At 37.0% G+C, this 17,259-nt stretch overlaps 1 protein-coding gene across 1 annotated transcript in view; it reads left to right on the top strand.

The window, feature by feature from the left end:
- Positions 1–17,259, top strand: part of LOC121482516 (constitutive coactivator of PPAR-gamma-like protein 2) — an 85,703-nt gene that overhangs the window by 8,001 nt on the left and 60,443 nt on the right. Inside the window, exon 2 of the mRNA XM_041740410.1 lies at positions 16,361–16,607. Within this exon, the coding sequence (XP_041596344.1) occupies positions 16,361–16,607 (247 nt within the window). The remainder of the gene's footprint in view (positions 1–16,360; positions 16,608–17,259) is intronic.

Below are 17,259 nucleotides of genomic sequence, written 5' to 3'. Positions count from 1 at the left end.
TCAATAAATAATTTATTGGGTTCCTACTGTATGCCAGACGCAGTTCAAGATTGTGAAGATAAAGTAGTGAACAAAACAGATTTCTGATCTTAGGAACTTTATATTCTAGTGGGGAGAACGGACAATAAACAAGATAAAAAGACAAAACTATGTAGTGTTTTAGATGGTGTGTAAGTGCTATCGAGGAAAATGAAGCAGTTGATAAGGGAGTGTTAATGTCAGGGGGATACTCTCTCTCCAGGACCTTGTTGTCTGGTAGGGGAGAAAAGTACAAAAATACAGTATGAGCCCTGAGGATCATTTTTCTAACCCTTGTCATAAGCCTAAGGACATGGTCAGTGGAAGTAGCAGAACTAAGATTTGCATACCAGACACCAAAACCTTGCCCTTTTACCTATACAGTGAAGGAAGTTGCAAAGGTAATGGCCAGGATAGCAAACTGGCAGCCCATAGGCCCACACATTTTTTAAAAAGAACTTCATTGATTTTCTACTGACCAGTAGCGTTTATCAGAGTCTAACAGCAGACAGCAGATTTGGACTGAATATTAAGGCATCATCTAGTTGAATGATTTTTCACTTCCCTCTATTGCTTAACTTGCATTATATGAATGTATTTTTTCTTTGAAAAATATGAATTTGTTGCCAGCATTTTAAAAATTGTGAAATATTACCAAAAAGTCTGACTTTGCAGCCACTTGTGAAATATTAGATCCTTTGGCAATACTGCCCCCTTTTGCTGAGCCACATGGGCTTCATTTATTGAATCTCTACCATTACATGATGTCTCCCTGACACAGTGACCAAGTGCCTCTTGCCATTCGTGATAGCCGTCTTCTAACAATGGCTCCCAATGATCCCTGCTTTCGGTATTCACACTCTTGTGTAATCTCCCCCCATCCCTTGTCTGTGGGCTGGACGTAGTTACTTGTTTCTAATGAACAGACTATAACAAAGTGATCAGAGGTCACTTTCAAGATTAGATTATAAAAAACTGTGACTTCCATCTTGTTTGCCCTCTTTCTCTGGTTCTTCTTGCTTGACCACTCTGATGAAACAAGCTGCCATGTTGTGAGCTTCCCTCTGGAGAGGCCCACCTGACAAACTGAGGGCAGCTTCCAACTAAAAGCCAGTGAGGAACCGAGGCCCTTCAGCCCAACAACCCACAAGGAATGGAATCCTGCCAACAGCCAAAAGAGTGAGCTTGGAAGTGGATCCTACTCCACTTGAGCCTTGAGATGACTGTAGCCCTGGCTAATACCCAGATTGCAGCCTGAGCCAGAGGACCCAGTTAAGCCATGCCCAAAAATATGAGATAATTAAATGTTTTTTTAAGCCACTGTTTTTGGGGTAATTTGTTATATAGAAGTAGAAATTGAAAACACCATTGATTGTTGTACTTTTTGTAGTAGTTTTGATAAGCATGAAATATTTCTTGTACTCACATCTATGAAAAGTGACAAAAAATTATAAAAGAAGGTCACATATTTAAAAAATTATAATTTTTAATTCAATGACAAGGGGTTTTTGTGCTGTAGTGAAAAGAGCAAATGAGTTGAAGTCTAAAGACTTGGATTCAGGTCAGTAGTTGGATATTGAGTAATTTATTATTTCATTTTGAAGACCTTCATTTATAAAATGGACAAGGAAATAATACCATGTTTCCCAGGACAGTCCAGAGAACTACTGTATATAATGTATGTGAAACATACTTTATATACATGTCTGTTAGTTTATATGAATTTCAGTCTCTCCTGTGTTTCCATAATACTCTTTACATACTTCCATTGGCTTATACTATAATATCTTGTGATTATCTGTTATATGCAAGTGACTTGATGGAAGGGACCATATTTTATTCATCTTTCCATCTCCTTAACACAGTATTTGGGCACATAGCAAGTGTGCAAAAAGCTTTGGTTGAAAGACTGAACAGTTGTTTTGTTAGATAACTAATGACATTTTTGAAACACTAAGATATACTTCAAATTCTTAACCAAGATCTTTCATCTTTGGAAAACTTCCTCTTGCCAGTTCACACATAGGCAGGCATGTCTATAAAGAGGGCAGTTTCTACAGATAAGTCTTTATATACGGTCAGTATGTAAGGCTTAAATTTGGTCTATTGAACAATTCTTAGCACAGCCAAGGCACCTGAACCAGAACTGTAAGAATAGACTAGTCCATCTTCTGGTTCTTCTCATAGCACAAAGAATACACTTAAATCTACATACATTTTACAACGTAAGTAAGGCAAGAAGCAGTCATGGGGTTTGAGGCATTGTCATTTCTCTCTCCCTCTGTCTCTCAAATCAAAAAGCTGGCAATATCAACTGAAGTTCACATATTTAAAGGAAAGTTGGAGAGAACGTATTTCTTGGTGAAAGTGATGAGTATTCCTCTATATCTAAATAAAATATGTATGTTGAAATACTGCAGTTTAAGACATCATTTTAAAATAAACCATTGTAAGAAATATGACCAGTATGAAAACAAGGAGTGCTGAAACAAAAAACTTTTAAGAGGGCTTGGAATTTTAATAGGCTGTGTTTTGGAATACAGACAGAACAAACGATATTGTTATGAAACGCATTTATATAGTTAAAGAATTTGCCAGGGCTTGAAAGTCTTTCTTAGTTGGTGGTTTAAGAAAAGAGTATCTGTTGAGCACAGCAGAAATTATATCATAAGCATTTGTAAAGGTAGGAAATACTGTTCTCAGGTTGTTAAAGATTGATGGCTGAACATTTTTGGGACAAATTGGGTCAAGAATTTATTTGTGAAGTTTTAGATTGCAGCTGGTTACAAGATATCTAAACACTACCCAAATAACTATACACTTAGCTATGTGCCTAGCCAGTAGTTCTCAAAGTATGGTCTCTGACCAACAGTACTGTATCACCTGGAAACTTGTTAGAAATGTAGATTGGGGGATCCCTGGGTGGCACAGCGGTTTGGTGCCTGCCTTTGGCCCAGGGCGCGATCCTGGAGACCCGGGATGGAATCCCATATCGGGCTCCCGGTGCATGGAGCCTGCTTCTCCCTCTTCCTGTGTCTCTGCCTCTCTCTCTCTCTCTCTCTCTCTCTGTGTGTGTGTGTGTGTGACTATCATAAATAAATAAAAATTTAAAAAAAAAGAAATGTAGATTGTCAGGCCCTAGTCCAGACCTACTGAGTCAGAAACTGGATATGGGACTTGTCAATATGTTTTGGCAAGCTCTCTAGCTGATTCTGATACACCCTAAAGTTTGAGAACAACTGAACCTAGATAAAATTCATGTGTTAAGTATTTTGGTGCAATCTAGTTTTTTTTTGGACTTGGAGCCTGTGACAGGTACATTCAGAAATACCTGGATTTTGTGCATTGAGGAAAAGTTTAAAATTTTTATAGATCGGTCAAAATCATGACTACAGATGGTGCTTCTGCAGTAATGTTAATCTTGGACTCAGAATACTTCAATTTGAAGCAGAAACACTTCGTAAGGACTTAAAGATTTTCATCGTGTCACTTCTTAGGGATTTAGTTTTTGTGCAAAAATGTTCAAAATGAATCATGTCAGGAACTAGTGATTAACATTGTGGTTTACACCAAACACAGTTGAACACTTTGATTTATTAGATGCATGTTATAGAAAACTATAGTTTCTATAGTTTGGCCTAGTTGAGCATGGTACCAAAGACACTGAAAAAAAAAAAAGAGGGAGGGGGGACTTATTTGGTGTCCAAAGGGCATTCGATGCACTAGCAAAGATTGAAATAAAGTTATTTGACCTGTTTGGTTGACATTGCAACTCATCCAAGCAATCTGAATAAAAGGAGGTTTATTCTAAAATAGCTTCACAAATGTATGGTTGTATTTGCTCATTCCTAGCAAAATTATGCCTTTGGGAAACTCATTTGGCAATGATAAACTGACTTACTTTCCTGTGCTGAAATTGATTTCCAAGAAATGAAAGTGATGGCCTGAACTACATCCCCAAAATTGTGAAATTGTCTGTTACATTCTGGGAAAGGCTCTCTGGTCTTTTATTTTATGAAAAGGAACTAATACTGTTCAGTTAGTCTTTCTCAATTAATGTTTATGGCATGAAGGAGGAGCTACAGTGGAGATACTGAATTACTATGCTATGGTACTGAAAATGAAGCATGCTATTATTGGAACACCAGAATTCTACAAATATCTTGGGAGTTGTTACTAGATATATATATATATATCTACATACACACACACACCACTGTGCAAAATGTCTGTTAAGAAGTGCCTAAATTTCTAAACAACTATTTTCCATTGTGAAATAGGATAAAATTATCATTCCCAATGAAAGGGCCAAAGGCTAAATTCTTTACTGAACATCCTAACCCAAAAATATAAGACCTAACATTGACTTCTTGGCACATAAGAAACACCTCAGACTTCCTGTTCCAAGTTAAAGGGGAATAAATCACATACACAAATGTAATGATGAACTTTTTCTATTTTTGTGTTATTAATTTTTGAATTTTTAAAATGTAAACCCCAATATCTTGCATGTTTATATCATTAACACCCACAGCATGGTTTAGTTTAAAAATTACATTTCTGGCAGTTGATTTTCTTAACCCAGCCCTTGAATGCATTTACAACCTTTGGTTCAAGGACTCTTAGAAATTTCTCACCGTCTTTGTCCTCTGCAGTTCCTGTCTTCCTTTCCTAGGTAACCCAAAGGCTACCTCAGACTCTTGTTCTTCTCTTATTCCTAAGGATACTTGGCTTTCTGATTTTTCAATCCTGAAAATTTGCTTTGGGCAGAACAGGCACCTATACTGGTATCTACTTGTCTCAAATGATTTCCGAGGACCTACAGAGAGTAGTACATACTATAGACTTCATCTCTGCAAAATAAACAGGCTATAATTTATTTCATAACCCCCTTTTCAGAGCCTGCATGCAAGGTATTTTATATAAGTAATTTGTAAGTCTGACAATAAGGAATTAGAAAAATCTCCATTTTATAGATGGAGAAGCTAAGTGACTTCCCATTACTTACCCGTCACTGGAGTTTAAACATATTTCCACTAGATAACTGAAATGCCTACTATACCTTCTGATGATAAAGGTTATTCTCAAAGTAGAGTCTCTAGCCCCCTTATAAGCCACACCAGATTTTTAAAAAATCTAATAGTAATTAGTAGCAGCTTAATAGTAATTAAGGTTACTAAAATTGGGTATTTGCAAATGAAAATTAGCAGCTTTACTAGTAACCTTTACTAAACACTGGATTGGTATTCTACCTCCATCCTGATGGAGATATTTAATGGCAAAGACTCTACAATGCATGTGTGTAGATAGTTGAGATTCCTACAGTCTGGAGAAGACCACTTTGTTGATGTTGGCTTGAATTGGCTATGATTTTTTTTATTGCTGCTATTCTTACTTTTGGATTCTATATTATTCTTTAGATTCATGTTTATAGTTTGGTCTCTTAATAGTTGTTGGGCTACACAGTGTGTAGTGATGAAACGTTGTTTCAACAGTTTTGGTCTTCACCTTTTCAGTAGTTAGACTTCAAGGCACAAAGGGCTTGCACCTGAACTACAAACCATCTATATTTCTATTGCTAAAGCAGACTTATACATAATCCACTCCTCCCTTTGACTTTTCTTATGAAGTGATGCTTCCTTGTCATCTCTGATATCTTTTTGTTTTGGGAGTGAGAACAAATGGAGGAGGTAGATTACAGAGCTCTGCCTGAGTCAGACACTAGTTTGGTGTATGTAACATGGTAGATGGGAGTGAGGCTAGTAATCCAAGAGAATTTGGGATGAGTTGGAGGAAGTATTGACGAGGTCAGAAAGTAGTGTTGCTTCTGGATTAAGCTCTTTCTATAGTCCAGGCAGGCTTCTAGGGAACCTAATGGATATAATATAATCACAGCAACTAACAGGCTCACAATCTAGTTAGTTATTCTTTATGGCCCCCTGCTCTTTGTATTACTTTATGAATTGACCTGAAGTTAGTGAATGGTCAGTTTTCCAGTTGCCTTTATTTGATAAATAATATACTCAATGGAAAGAACATTATTTTGAAGATAGACCTAACTAGGTTCAAATTCAAGTTCTGCCATGTGGCTAGCTGTGTGATTTGAAGCAAACTATTTAAATTTTTCTATTAAAAAAGAAGGAAGTGATACCCATTTCACAGAGCTGGAAAGGTAAATGAAATACATCTTAAAATACTTAGCCCAGTGCCTATCATGAAGTATTAATCACTAGAATGTCAGCACCATGAGAATAGGAATTTGGGGCTCTTGGTCACTACTGTATTTCCACACCTAGATCAATGCCTGACATGTATCAGTGCCTGGTTCATTAAATATTTGTTGAGAGTCAAAATGGCTCATTGGTTCCCTACTCTGCAATTATTCAGTGCACTGACAATCCAGCAGTAAGCAAAGTGGACCAAGAAATCTTGGCCCTCATGGAGATGGCATTATAGTGATAAATACTTCTAGCTGTTTTTAGTAGCAGATATTCAATAAAATATTTCTGAAAGAGCCAAAATATAAAATAGGTAAGATGGAGAATATGAGCTCAGATTGAAGAGAAAGTAGGAGTACCTTTCCTGTCTGGTTGTTTTGTCCAATTCTCCATGTACCCAAATACTTGTTTGGGAAGCACAATTTAAAAGCCACTGCTTTTGACTATTGGTGATTGGAAATGAGACGTTAAACTTTCCTCAGAGAGCTGTTTTTCTCTGGTTTTTATAAATAAGTGTTGCTTCCTGTAGAAAGCATTGCCCTATTGACTGGTTAGGTGCCTTTCCTCTATGTTTCCATGGCACCCTGTGGTTATAACTTATGGTATATTTTTTTTTTTATTTTTTTTTTTTTTTATGATAGTCATACAGAGAGAAAGAGAGAGGCAGAGACACAGGCAGAGGGAGAAGCAGGCTCCATGCACCGGGAGCCTGATGTGGGACTCGATCCCGGGTCTCCAGGATCGCGCCCTGGGCCAAAGGCAGGCGCCAAACCGCTGCGCCACCCAGGGATCCCAACTTATGGTATATTAAGTGTCTTACTCTGTGCTTTCTGCATCCTGGCACTTAGAAGGCCCCTCAATTCATATTTGTTGTACTGAACAGTGAGATAGCAATTAAAAGCTGTAGGCAGTTAAGAATTTCACCTCTTACTTTGTTTGAGGCTCAAATGTGCTGCTTTTCCATTTAGTTGTTTTGGTATGTTGTTTAAGCTCACCTAAATCATTTTAGTCTCCTGAAAAATTAGAAGGTTAACAACTGAACTGAATTGATTTGAGCCAGGGACTGGAAGTCATTCTGCTTAGGATAGTAGTCATCATACATGGAAATGGAGCCAGGCTACTCAGCTATTCTGAGGGGTCTTGTGGCTAGAAGGCTTCTTCCTTGCCCTGGTCAGGATTTCATTGCCATGCTGTGTGATCTGACTAGAGAGCACTGTTTTTTAAACTTGCCTCATTGTGACAATCACTTGGTGTTCTTAAAAACAACCTAAGTGTCCATTGTTGGATGAATGAATAAAGAAAATATGGTATATACATACAATTAGAATAGTATTCAGCCTTAAAAAGGAAATCCTGACATTTAGGACAACATGGATGAACCTGGAGGACATTATGCTAAGTGAAATAAGCAAGACACAGAAGGACAAATACTTCATGATCCCACTTAATGAGGAATCTAAAATTGTCACTTAGAAGCAGAGAGTAGAATGGTGGTGGCCAAGAGCTGTGAGGAGGAAATATTGGGGAAGTATTAGTCAAAGGGTACAAAGTTTTGGTTATACAAGACAAATGAGTCCTAGAGACCTGCACAGCATAGTTCCTGTGATTAACAATACTGTATCGTGTACTTACAACTTTGCTAGGAGAGTAGCTCTTATGTTAGGTTGCTTTTATTACAAAAAAATAAGAGGGCAGGAGGAAACTTTTGGAGGACATGGATATGTTTATGGCATAGACTGTGGTGATGATTCTTATCTCTAAATTAAAATTGTATACATGAATTATGTACAGCTTTTAGTATGTCAGTGATACCTCAATAAATGGTTTAAGAAAATATATTCCCAGCCTACCCCTAGACCTACTTCTCAGAGGAGAGACCTGAAATAGGAGTAACTTCAAGGAATGGGGATGACAGGACTACAGGCATACCTCATTTTATTGCCCTTTGCTTTATTGCATTTCACAGATACCGCATTTTTTACAAATTGGAGATTTCTGACAACCCTGCATCAAGTCTGTGGTGCCATTTTTCCAACAGCATTTATTCACTTCCTGTTTCTGCGTCACATTTTGGTAATTCTCATAATATTTCAGACTTTCTCAATATATATATTTTAAAGATTTTATTTATTTATTCATGAGAGACACAGAGAGGCAGAGACATAGGCAGAGGGAGAAGCACACTTCCCACGGGGAGCTAGATGCTGAACTTAATCCCAGAATTCCCAGGATCTCACCCTGAGCTAAAGGCAGAAACTCAACTGCTGAGCCACCCAGGCGATCCTCATTAATATATTTGTTATGGTGATTTGTAATCAAGAGATCTTTAAAAAAAACACATTTTATTATTTATTCATGACAGAGAGAGAGAGAAAGGCAGAGGGAGAAGCAGGCTCCGTACAGGGAGCCCAATGCAGGACTCATCCCGGTTCTCCAGGATCACACCCCGGGCTGAAGGCGGTGCTAAACCGCTGAGCCACCGGGACTGCCCAAGAGATCTTTGATGTTACTATAGTCCTTGTTTTGGGGTGCCACAAACCTCACTGATATAAAATGGCGAACTTAATAAATTTTGTTTGTGTTCTATTTCACTAGCCAGCCATTTAGCTTCCCTATTCCCCAAGACATAAGAATATTAAAATTAGACCCAATTAATAACCCTAGTATGGCCTCAGGTATTCAAATGAAAGGAAGAGGCACAGTCTCTCACTTTAAATTAGAGGCAAGAAATGATTAAGCTTAGTAAGGCATATGGAAAGCTGAGATAGGCTGAAAGCTAGACTTCTTGTGCCCAAAAGATAACCATGTTGTGAATGCAAAGGAAACATTCTTGAAGGAAATTAAAAATGCTACTCTATTGAATACATGAACGATAAGTGAAACAGCCCTATCACTGATACAGAGAAAGTCTGAGTGATCTGGATCAAGCCAGCTACAACATTCCCTTAAACCAAAGCCTAATCCAGAGCAAGGCCCTAACTCTCCTTAATTCTAGGAAGCTGCAGAAGAAAAGTTTGAAGCTAGCAGAGGTTGGTTCATAACATTTAAGAAAAGAATCCATCTCTAGAACATAAAAGTGCATGATAAAGCAACAAGTGCTGATGTAGAAGCTGCAGCAAGTCATCAAGAATATCTAGGTAAGATAATTCATGACGGAGGCTGCACTAAACAGATTTCCCACGTACGTGAAATGGCCTTCTATTGGAAAAAGATGCCATCTAGGACTTTAATAGCTAGAGAAGAGAAGTCAGTGCCTGGATTCACATCTTCAAAATGGGCTAACCCTTGTTAGGGGCAAATGCAGCTGGTAACTTTAAGGTGAAGCCAGTGCTTATTTACTGTTCTGAAAATCCTAGGGCCCTTAAGAATTATGCTAAATCTACTCTGCCTGTGCTCTATAAATGGAAAAACAAAACCAAGATGACAGCACATCTGTTTACAACATGGTTTACTGAGTATTTTAAGCCCATAATTGAGACCTATTGCTCAGAAAAAGAATCTTTTCAAAATATGATTGTTCATTGACAGTACACCTGGTTACCTAAGAGCTCTGATACACATGAGATGAATGCTGTTTCCATGCTTTCTAACATAACACCCATTCTGCAGCCCATGAATCAAGGAGTAATTTCAATTTTCAAACCTTATTTAAGAAATTTTGTAAGGCTGTAGCTGCCATAGATAGTGATTCTTCTGATGGATCTGAGCAGAGTAAATTGAAAATCTTCTGGAAAGAATTGACTTCTAGATGCCATTAAGAGCATTCATGATTCATGGGAAGAAGTCAACATATCAACATTAATGAGAATTTAGAAGTTGATTCCAGTCCTCATGGATGACTTTGAGGTGTTCAAGACCAACAGAGGAAGTACTTGCAAATGTGGTAGAAATAGCAAGAGAACTGAAATTGGAGGTAGAATCTTGAATTGCCATAATCTCATGATAAAATTAATGGGTGAGGAGTTCCCTTTTATGGATGGATAAGCAAAGAAAATAATTTCTTGAGATGGAATCTGCTCCTGGTGATGATGCTGTGAAGCTTGTTGGAATGACATTAAACAGTTTGGAATATTATATGAACTTAGTTGATAAACAGTGGCAGGATTTAAGGAATTGACTCCACTTTTGAAAGAAGTTTTACTGTGGGTAAAATGCTACCAAATGGCACCAGGTGCTACAGAGAAATCATTCCTGAAAGGAAGAATCAATGTGGCAGACTTCTTTATTGTCTTAATTGCCACAGCCACCCCAGCTTCAGCATCCACCACCCTGTTCAGCCAGCAGCCATCAACATCGAGGCAAAACCCTGTACCACCAAAATGATTGACTTGCTGAAAGCTCAGATAATTGTTAGTGTTTTTTAGCAATAAAGTATTTTTAAACTAAGGGGTGTACTTTTGCACATAATGCTATTGCACACTTAATAGACTATAGTATAGTACATAACTTTTATATACGCTAAGAAACCAAAAGTTCATTTGCCTGCCTTATTGAGATACTTTATTGAAGTGCTCTGGAACTGAACCTATAATATCTGAGGCATGCCTATATTACTTTCCACCATACAGCTTTCTGTATTCTTTGATTTTTTTTTTACCTGGAGTATATTCTACTTTTATTCACTTGTAATTTATCTTTTCAATTAAGTATTGCAATTCATATTATAAAAATTCAAAAGGTTCAATAGGATATATGATAAAAGAAAATCTCCCTTCCACTCCTGTCCCTAGTTACTAGATTCCTTTCCCTAGAGTTGACCAATATTATCAGTGAGTTGTATATTATTCCAAAGTTATTATGCATATGAAACCAAATACTTATAACTATTTGTTACACAGACACACACACACCATAAATATACCTTTCAAAAAGTGGCAGTATACCATACATAATTTGTACATTGCTTTTTTATTTGCCACATCATGCTGATTTTTCCATGTGAGTATGTAAGAGTTTGGTCCTTGTTTTTTATGGTTCCACTCTATTCCATTGTATGTATATGTTATCATTTATATAACCAGTCCCTTATTGATGGGCAGGTAATTAGATTTTTTTCTAGTTTTCAGCTATTACAGTAATGCTACAATGAATACTTGTACAGTTGCAATGCTCTTGCTTATACTTAGGCATTTGTGTTGTTCCAAGTGCTTTACGTATCTAAAAGATGAATCCATAGAAGCAAAATTACTGAGTCAAAAGGTATGTGCATTTGTAGTTTTGACAGATCTTGCCAAATTTTTCTCCCTAGAGATTGTACCATTTTCATGCCTACTTTCAATATTTGTATGTGCCTGTTTCCTTTACCAGTATAACATTTGGTGATGTTATAGTTGAAATACCATCTTTCAGTAGTGTTTCAATTTTCACTTCTTATCACAAGTGAGTTTGATCACCATCTTACATGCTTACAATCTGTCTACCTTTTTTGTGAACTGTTTTCTTGTCAAGTTTTATCCTTTTCCATTAGAGAAATTGGCCCTTTATACTATGAGTTGCAGATTTTTTTGCAGTTTGTCATTTGTCTTTTGAGTTTACTTACCTTGGCTTTTCCCAAACAGAAGTGTTTTGTTTTTATTTAGTCAAGAGGATTTATCTTTCTCTTTACTGTTACTGGGTTTTCTCTTATACATAAACTTTCCCCACTCTGAAATTATTTTTAAAAATCCCCATGAAGTCTTCTATTATTTTTATGGTTATCCTAGTCAAAGTGTGAAGAATAGATCTATCTTACTGTTCTCAAATGAATGTCCAGTTATCCTAACACCATCTGTTGAGTAATCCATATTACCTTTGTAATTTGAAATGTGAGTTATGGTTTTTGAACAAATAAATGGCATTTAATAAAGGCAAGGGCAGCTGTTATAAATTAAGGTACTTAGGAGCCATGTCAAATGAAGCATGGGGACCCTATTTGGATCCTAATTTGAACAAATAAACTCAAAAGACATTTTTAAAGTAATCTTGGAAAATAGAGTAGGGACTGGATATTCGGGTATTAAGAAACTATTAACTTTGGTGAAATGATAGCTTTGTTATTTTTAAACTCTTTATCTGTTACAGATAATGAAGTATTTATAGGTGTTTGATATCTGGAATTTTCTTGAAAGTATGCCAGAAATGACCAACAATCATATGAAAAGATGTTCAACATCACTAATTATCAGAGAAATACAAATGAAAACAACAATGAGATATCACCTCATACTTATTAGAATGGCTACTATAAGAAAGAAAAGAAGTGTTGGTGAATTTGTGGAGAAGCTAGAGCCTTGTACATTGTGGGAATATAAAATGGAGCAACCTCTATGGAAAACAATAGGGAGGTTCTTTTTAAAAATTAAAAATGAAACTACTGTGTGATTCAGCAATTCCACTTCTGAGTATTTACCCAAAAGAACTGAAAACAGGTTTTTGAGGAGATTATTTTCACACCTATGTTTATAGTAGTGCTAGTCATAAAAGCCAAGAAGTGGAAGCAGCCCATAAGTCCACTGATGAACAGATGAAGAAATTGTGGTATGCACATAGAATGGAATATTCATCAGCCTTAAAAAGGAAGGAAATCCTGTCACATGCTACAATGTGAATGAACCTTGAGGATATTATGTTAAGTGAAATGAGTTAGTCATAGAAAAGATAAATACTGTATGATTCCACTTATATGAGGTATCTAAAGTAGTCAAATTGATAAAAACAGAAAGTAGGAAAAAAAAATAGAAAGTAGAACAGTGGTTTCCAGGAGCTGGGGAGAGGGAGAAACAGAGTTGTTTAAGGGGTTTAGAGTTTCAGATTTGCAAGATTGAAAAGTTCTGGAGATCTGTTTCACAACGGTGTGCCTAACAACACACAACAACGGTAAACCTAACACTACTGTTCCTTAAGCTTTCCTTGGGTTTTCCAGGCAAAGTTAGGGATTCTCTTCTTTACTGTCTCACGATACAGTCCTACCTATGGTCTATTTTTAATATCCTTACGCTTTCCTTTTATATTTTCTATGGTTTCCTCCGTCTGATATTCTAATTTACCATTTCATTTTTCTTCAAATTTATCTTGCCATTTATCTCATTATTTACTTCAGTTATATTTTTTATACTTAGATTTCCGGTTGGTATCTCTTATTGGTTTCTTGTTCTTGCTTCATGTTCCTACTATGTCGTCCTATGTCTCCAGGAGGGTCTTTGGCATGGTTATTTCACATTTTTGGATCATTTGTTTCAATAAATCTGCTTTCAGTGTTAAAAAAAAATAAAATAAAAAATAAAACCACTTAAAAATGGTTAAGATGATAAATTTTATGTGGTTTGTTTTTTTAGTCACATAAAAGATTTATTTATTTACAATGTGCATGTGAGTGGGGGGAGGGTCAGAGGGAGAGGGAATCTTCAAGCAGACGCCCTGCTGAGTGCAGTCTCTGACACAGGGCTTGATCCCAAAACCCTGAGGTCATGACCTGAGCTGAAATCAAGAGTTGGCCACTCAACCGACTGAGCCATCCAGCTACCCCAAAAATAACCATTTTAAGTGTATAATTAAATTGTATTCAGAGTTGTGCAACTGTGATCACTGTCTAATTCCAGAACATTTTTAACACCCCGCTAAAAGGAAACCCACTACCTTCTAGCAGTCATTCATTTCCCTTTTCCCCTAGTCTCTAGAAACCACTAATCTATTTTTCCATCTCAATGGATTTTCCTATTCTGGAAGATTCATATAAAAGGAATCATATAATACGTGGCCTTTGTGTCTGGCTTCTTGCACTCTGTAGTGTTTTTAAGTTTGTTTATGTTGTAGAATGAATCAGTGCTTCATTCCTTTTTATAGCTAAATTACATTGCCTCTTCTGGTTATTCCACATTTTATTTAACCATTTTTTCTGTTGATGGTTATTTGGGATGCTCTGTGGCCCTGAGCATGGTACCTTGCTTCTCTGAGCCTCAGTTTCCTCATCTGTAAGAAGCGGCTTATAACATCTACATGGTCTGATTGTGATAAGAGGGAATGTATACTTATTAGCACTATGCTTTGTACAAATAGATGCTCTAGGAGTGACTTGTATGAGAGGTATGCTGGAAGAAACTATCACCAGGGGCCAGCATAAAACTACTACTACCCTGACCCAATTGGAGTTAAACATAACTCTAGGTAAAAAAACAACAACAACATAACTCTAGGTGTAAATACGTTGCAGTACAAAGTAAAGATTTTTGGTTCTCCTACTTGGAAAACAAACATATACACATATTTCTTTGCTATCTACTTATCAGTTTCCCTCCCCTGTGGACTTAATGTGTGACATAACTATCTACTGTGACTAGACCCTTTTTAGGCTAACAGAAGCTTAATGCATTGAAATTCTTGTCAGATTCCAGAAAACTACCATTTTTTTATAATTTAAATGAAATAAAAGGTCAGTTGAGTTCAACAAAAATATATAGGTCCACAGGCTATAGAGCCAAAATCCAGGCTTTGTTCCTTCCAGCCATGTGACCTTAGGAGTAGCAATATAAAAATGGGGATGATAATAATAATAGTAATGGCCTTATAAGATTGAATATTAAATGATTTAATGAATGCAGAGTACTTAGGACATTGCTTAGCACATAATATATGTTCAGGATCTGTTAGCTATTATTATTCATATTACTCTATTCCAAGTTTCATGTTGGAGCCAGGAATAGATAAAGTCTCCGCAGTCAAGGAAGTTAGCACCATAAAACCAGTATGCAGTTTATTTCAGGATGCTCTAAGTGTAGTGATAGAGGCATACACAGGAAGGACACTTAAAGGTCTGTTTCTATTATATAAAAAATGCTGCTCTCCAGGAAGAAGCCTGGTACAATAGAAATAGTGCATTCTGGAGTCAGAACAGCCTGGGTTTGAATCTCGTGTACACTCATAAACATTATGCAGCTTTAGGAGCAGCCAACCTCTCATAGTCCTAGTTTTCCCATTCCTAAAATGGGGTGAAGTTTCTGACGTCTTCCTGCTGGAAGTGCCCTGTTTGGGTGCTCTGTGGTCTAAAATGTCCCTAAGGGATGCCTGGGTGGCTCAGCAGTTGAGTGTCTGCCTTAGGCTCATGGCACGATTCTGGGATCTGGGATCGAGTCCCGCATCTGGCTCCACACAGGGAGCCTACTTCTTCCTTTGCCTATGTCTCTGCCTCTCTCTGTGTGTCTCATGAATAGATAGGTTTTAAAGATTTATTTATTTTAGACTCAGCACAGTACACGTGATTTGGAGGAGGGGCAGAGGGAGAGATGCTTCAAGTAGAATCCCTGCTGAGCATGTAGCCCAACCTGGGGCTAGATACCACAACCCATGAGATCATTACCTGAGCCAAAACCAAGAGTCAGAGGCTTAACCAACTGAGCCACCCAGCTGCCCACAAGCAAAGATTTTTTAAAAGGTGTTAGGTAGAGGAAAAAAAGACATTAGATTAACTTAAAATCAGATTCTGACTATGTTATTTAACCTTTCTGTGGCTATTTCCACATGTAAGTTTTTTCATCCATATCTACCTTGCTCATAGTTGTTCTGACAATGAGATAATGTATATGAAGTATATGTGGAATATAGAAGGTGCTGAGCAATAAATAATAGCTTTATTATTTTTCTAACAAAGATATCTCTGTTATTTTTTAATTAATTAATTAATTATGATAGACATAGAGAGAGGCAAAGACACAGGAGGAGGGAGAAGCAGGCCCCATGCAGGGAACCCGACACGGGACTTGATCCTGGGACTCCAGGATCGCACCCTGGGACAAAGGCAGGCGCTAAACCGCTAAGCCACCCAGGGATCCCAGATGTCTCTGTTATTGTGTGAAGTGGAAACTTAAGTAATATATACCATGTTAATTTCTGTATTCTCTTGAAGAGCCTTACACCACAGTTTCATGAAAGGACTGGGCATTTCAATGAATACATAGATAATACTGTGTTTGTTTATAGTAGGAATAATCAAGTTTGAAACTAAGAGAGACTTTTTTTTTAATAGAGTAATGTGTTTAGCCATGTGTGATCTTAAATTTCAACTATAACATTTAGTTACTAACCTTCTGAACTTCTAACCAAATATAGTCAGTTTCTGTTACATTACATGTTCCTCTCTTCTTCTTTCTTAGGTCTTTCAGAGCCTTGAAGACCACCATTTGGAAGTGGTGGCTTTTTTCAGGGAAAATGGCTTCCATGGCCTTCTTGCCCATGACTCCGAGTATGCTCTCTACAATATTCCTTCTTACTACAGTTCCCATGCTCTGAAGCTGAGCTGGAATGGGAAGAATCTCACCACCAATCAGTTCCTGATGCAGGAGGTAGCCAAGCAGCTGGGCTTGAAGCGGATGAATTTTCCCATATTTGCTGCTTTGCTAGGTAGGTATCCAAAGAACAGATTCCAGTGATTGGTAAAGTTTCCTCTTCCAATGTTAAGACATGAAGACCAGAGCAATTTAGCCTATCATTATTGAATTTATCCTTTTAAAGTCCACATGCCAACACTATGCTGGGGAAAATTCAGCAGGCTTTTGGAATTCTTACTGGAAACTCAGCATGTTTGTCTTATGAATTTAACACAGATGTCCTAGAAAATTACTTTGATTTTTGTAAGACTTTTTTTTGTTATATTCCATAACTATTTTATGTAGAGTACTGTCTTAGGCCAAACATTTTAATAACTCTAAATAGCTTTGGCTCCCCCTTCAGAGCATTTGCATTTCTTTCCTGCTGTCTCAATTTAGATCAAGAACACAAATTGTTGTATATGTTTTTCTCTTTCTGTTTTGCTAACATTTTATTATGATAATTTCCAAACACACAGAAAAATTGAAAGAATTTGGTAGTGAAAATCCTATAAATCCTACATCTACCTCCTGTATTCTTCCCTTAACATTTTCCTATATTTGCTTTATCATATATCTTGTCCATTCTATCCATCCATCAATTTATCTTTTAAATATACATCTAAAAGTAAATTGCAGAGAGTTATGTTTTCCTAAAGACTTATTTACTTATTTGAGATAGAGGG

This window comes from Vulpes lagopus, chromosome X, assembly GCF_018345385.1.
Source record: "Vulpes lagopus strain Blue_001 chromosome X, ASM1834538v1, whole genome shotgun sequence".
Lineage (NCBI taxonomy): Eukaryota > Metazoa > Chordata > Mammalia > Carnivora > Canidae > Vulpes > Vulpes lagopus.
Note: the sequence above shows the minus strand (reverse complement) of the source record. Positions and strands in the feature narration are given on the sequence as shown.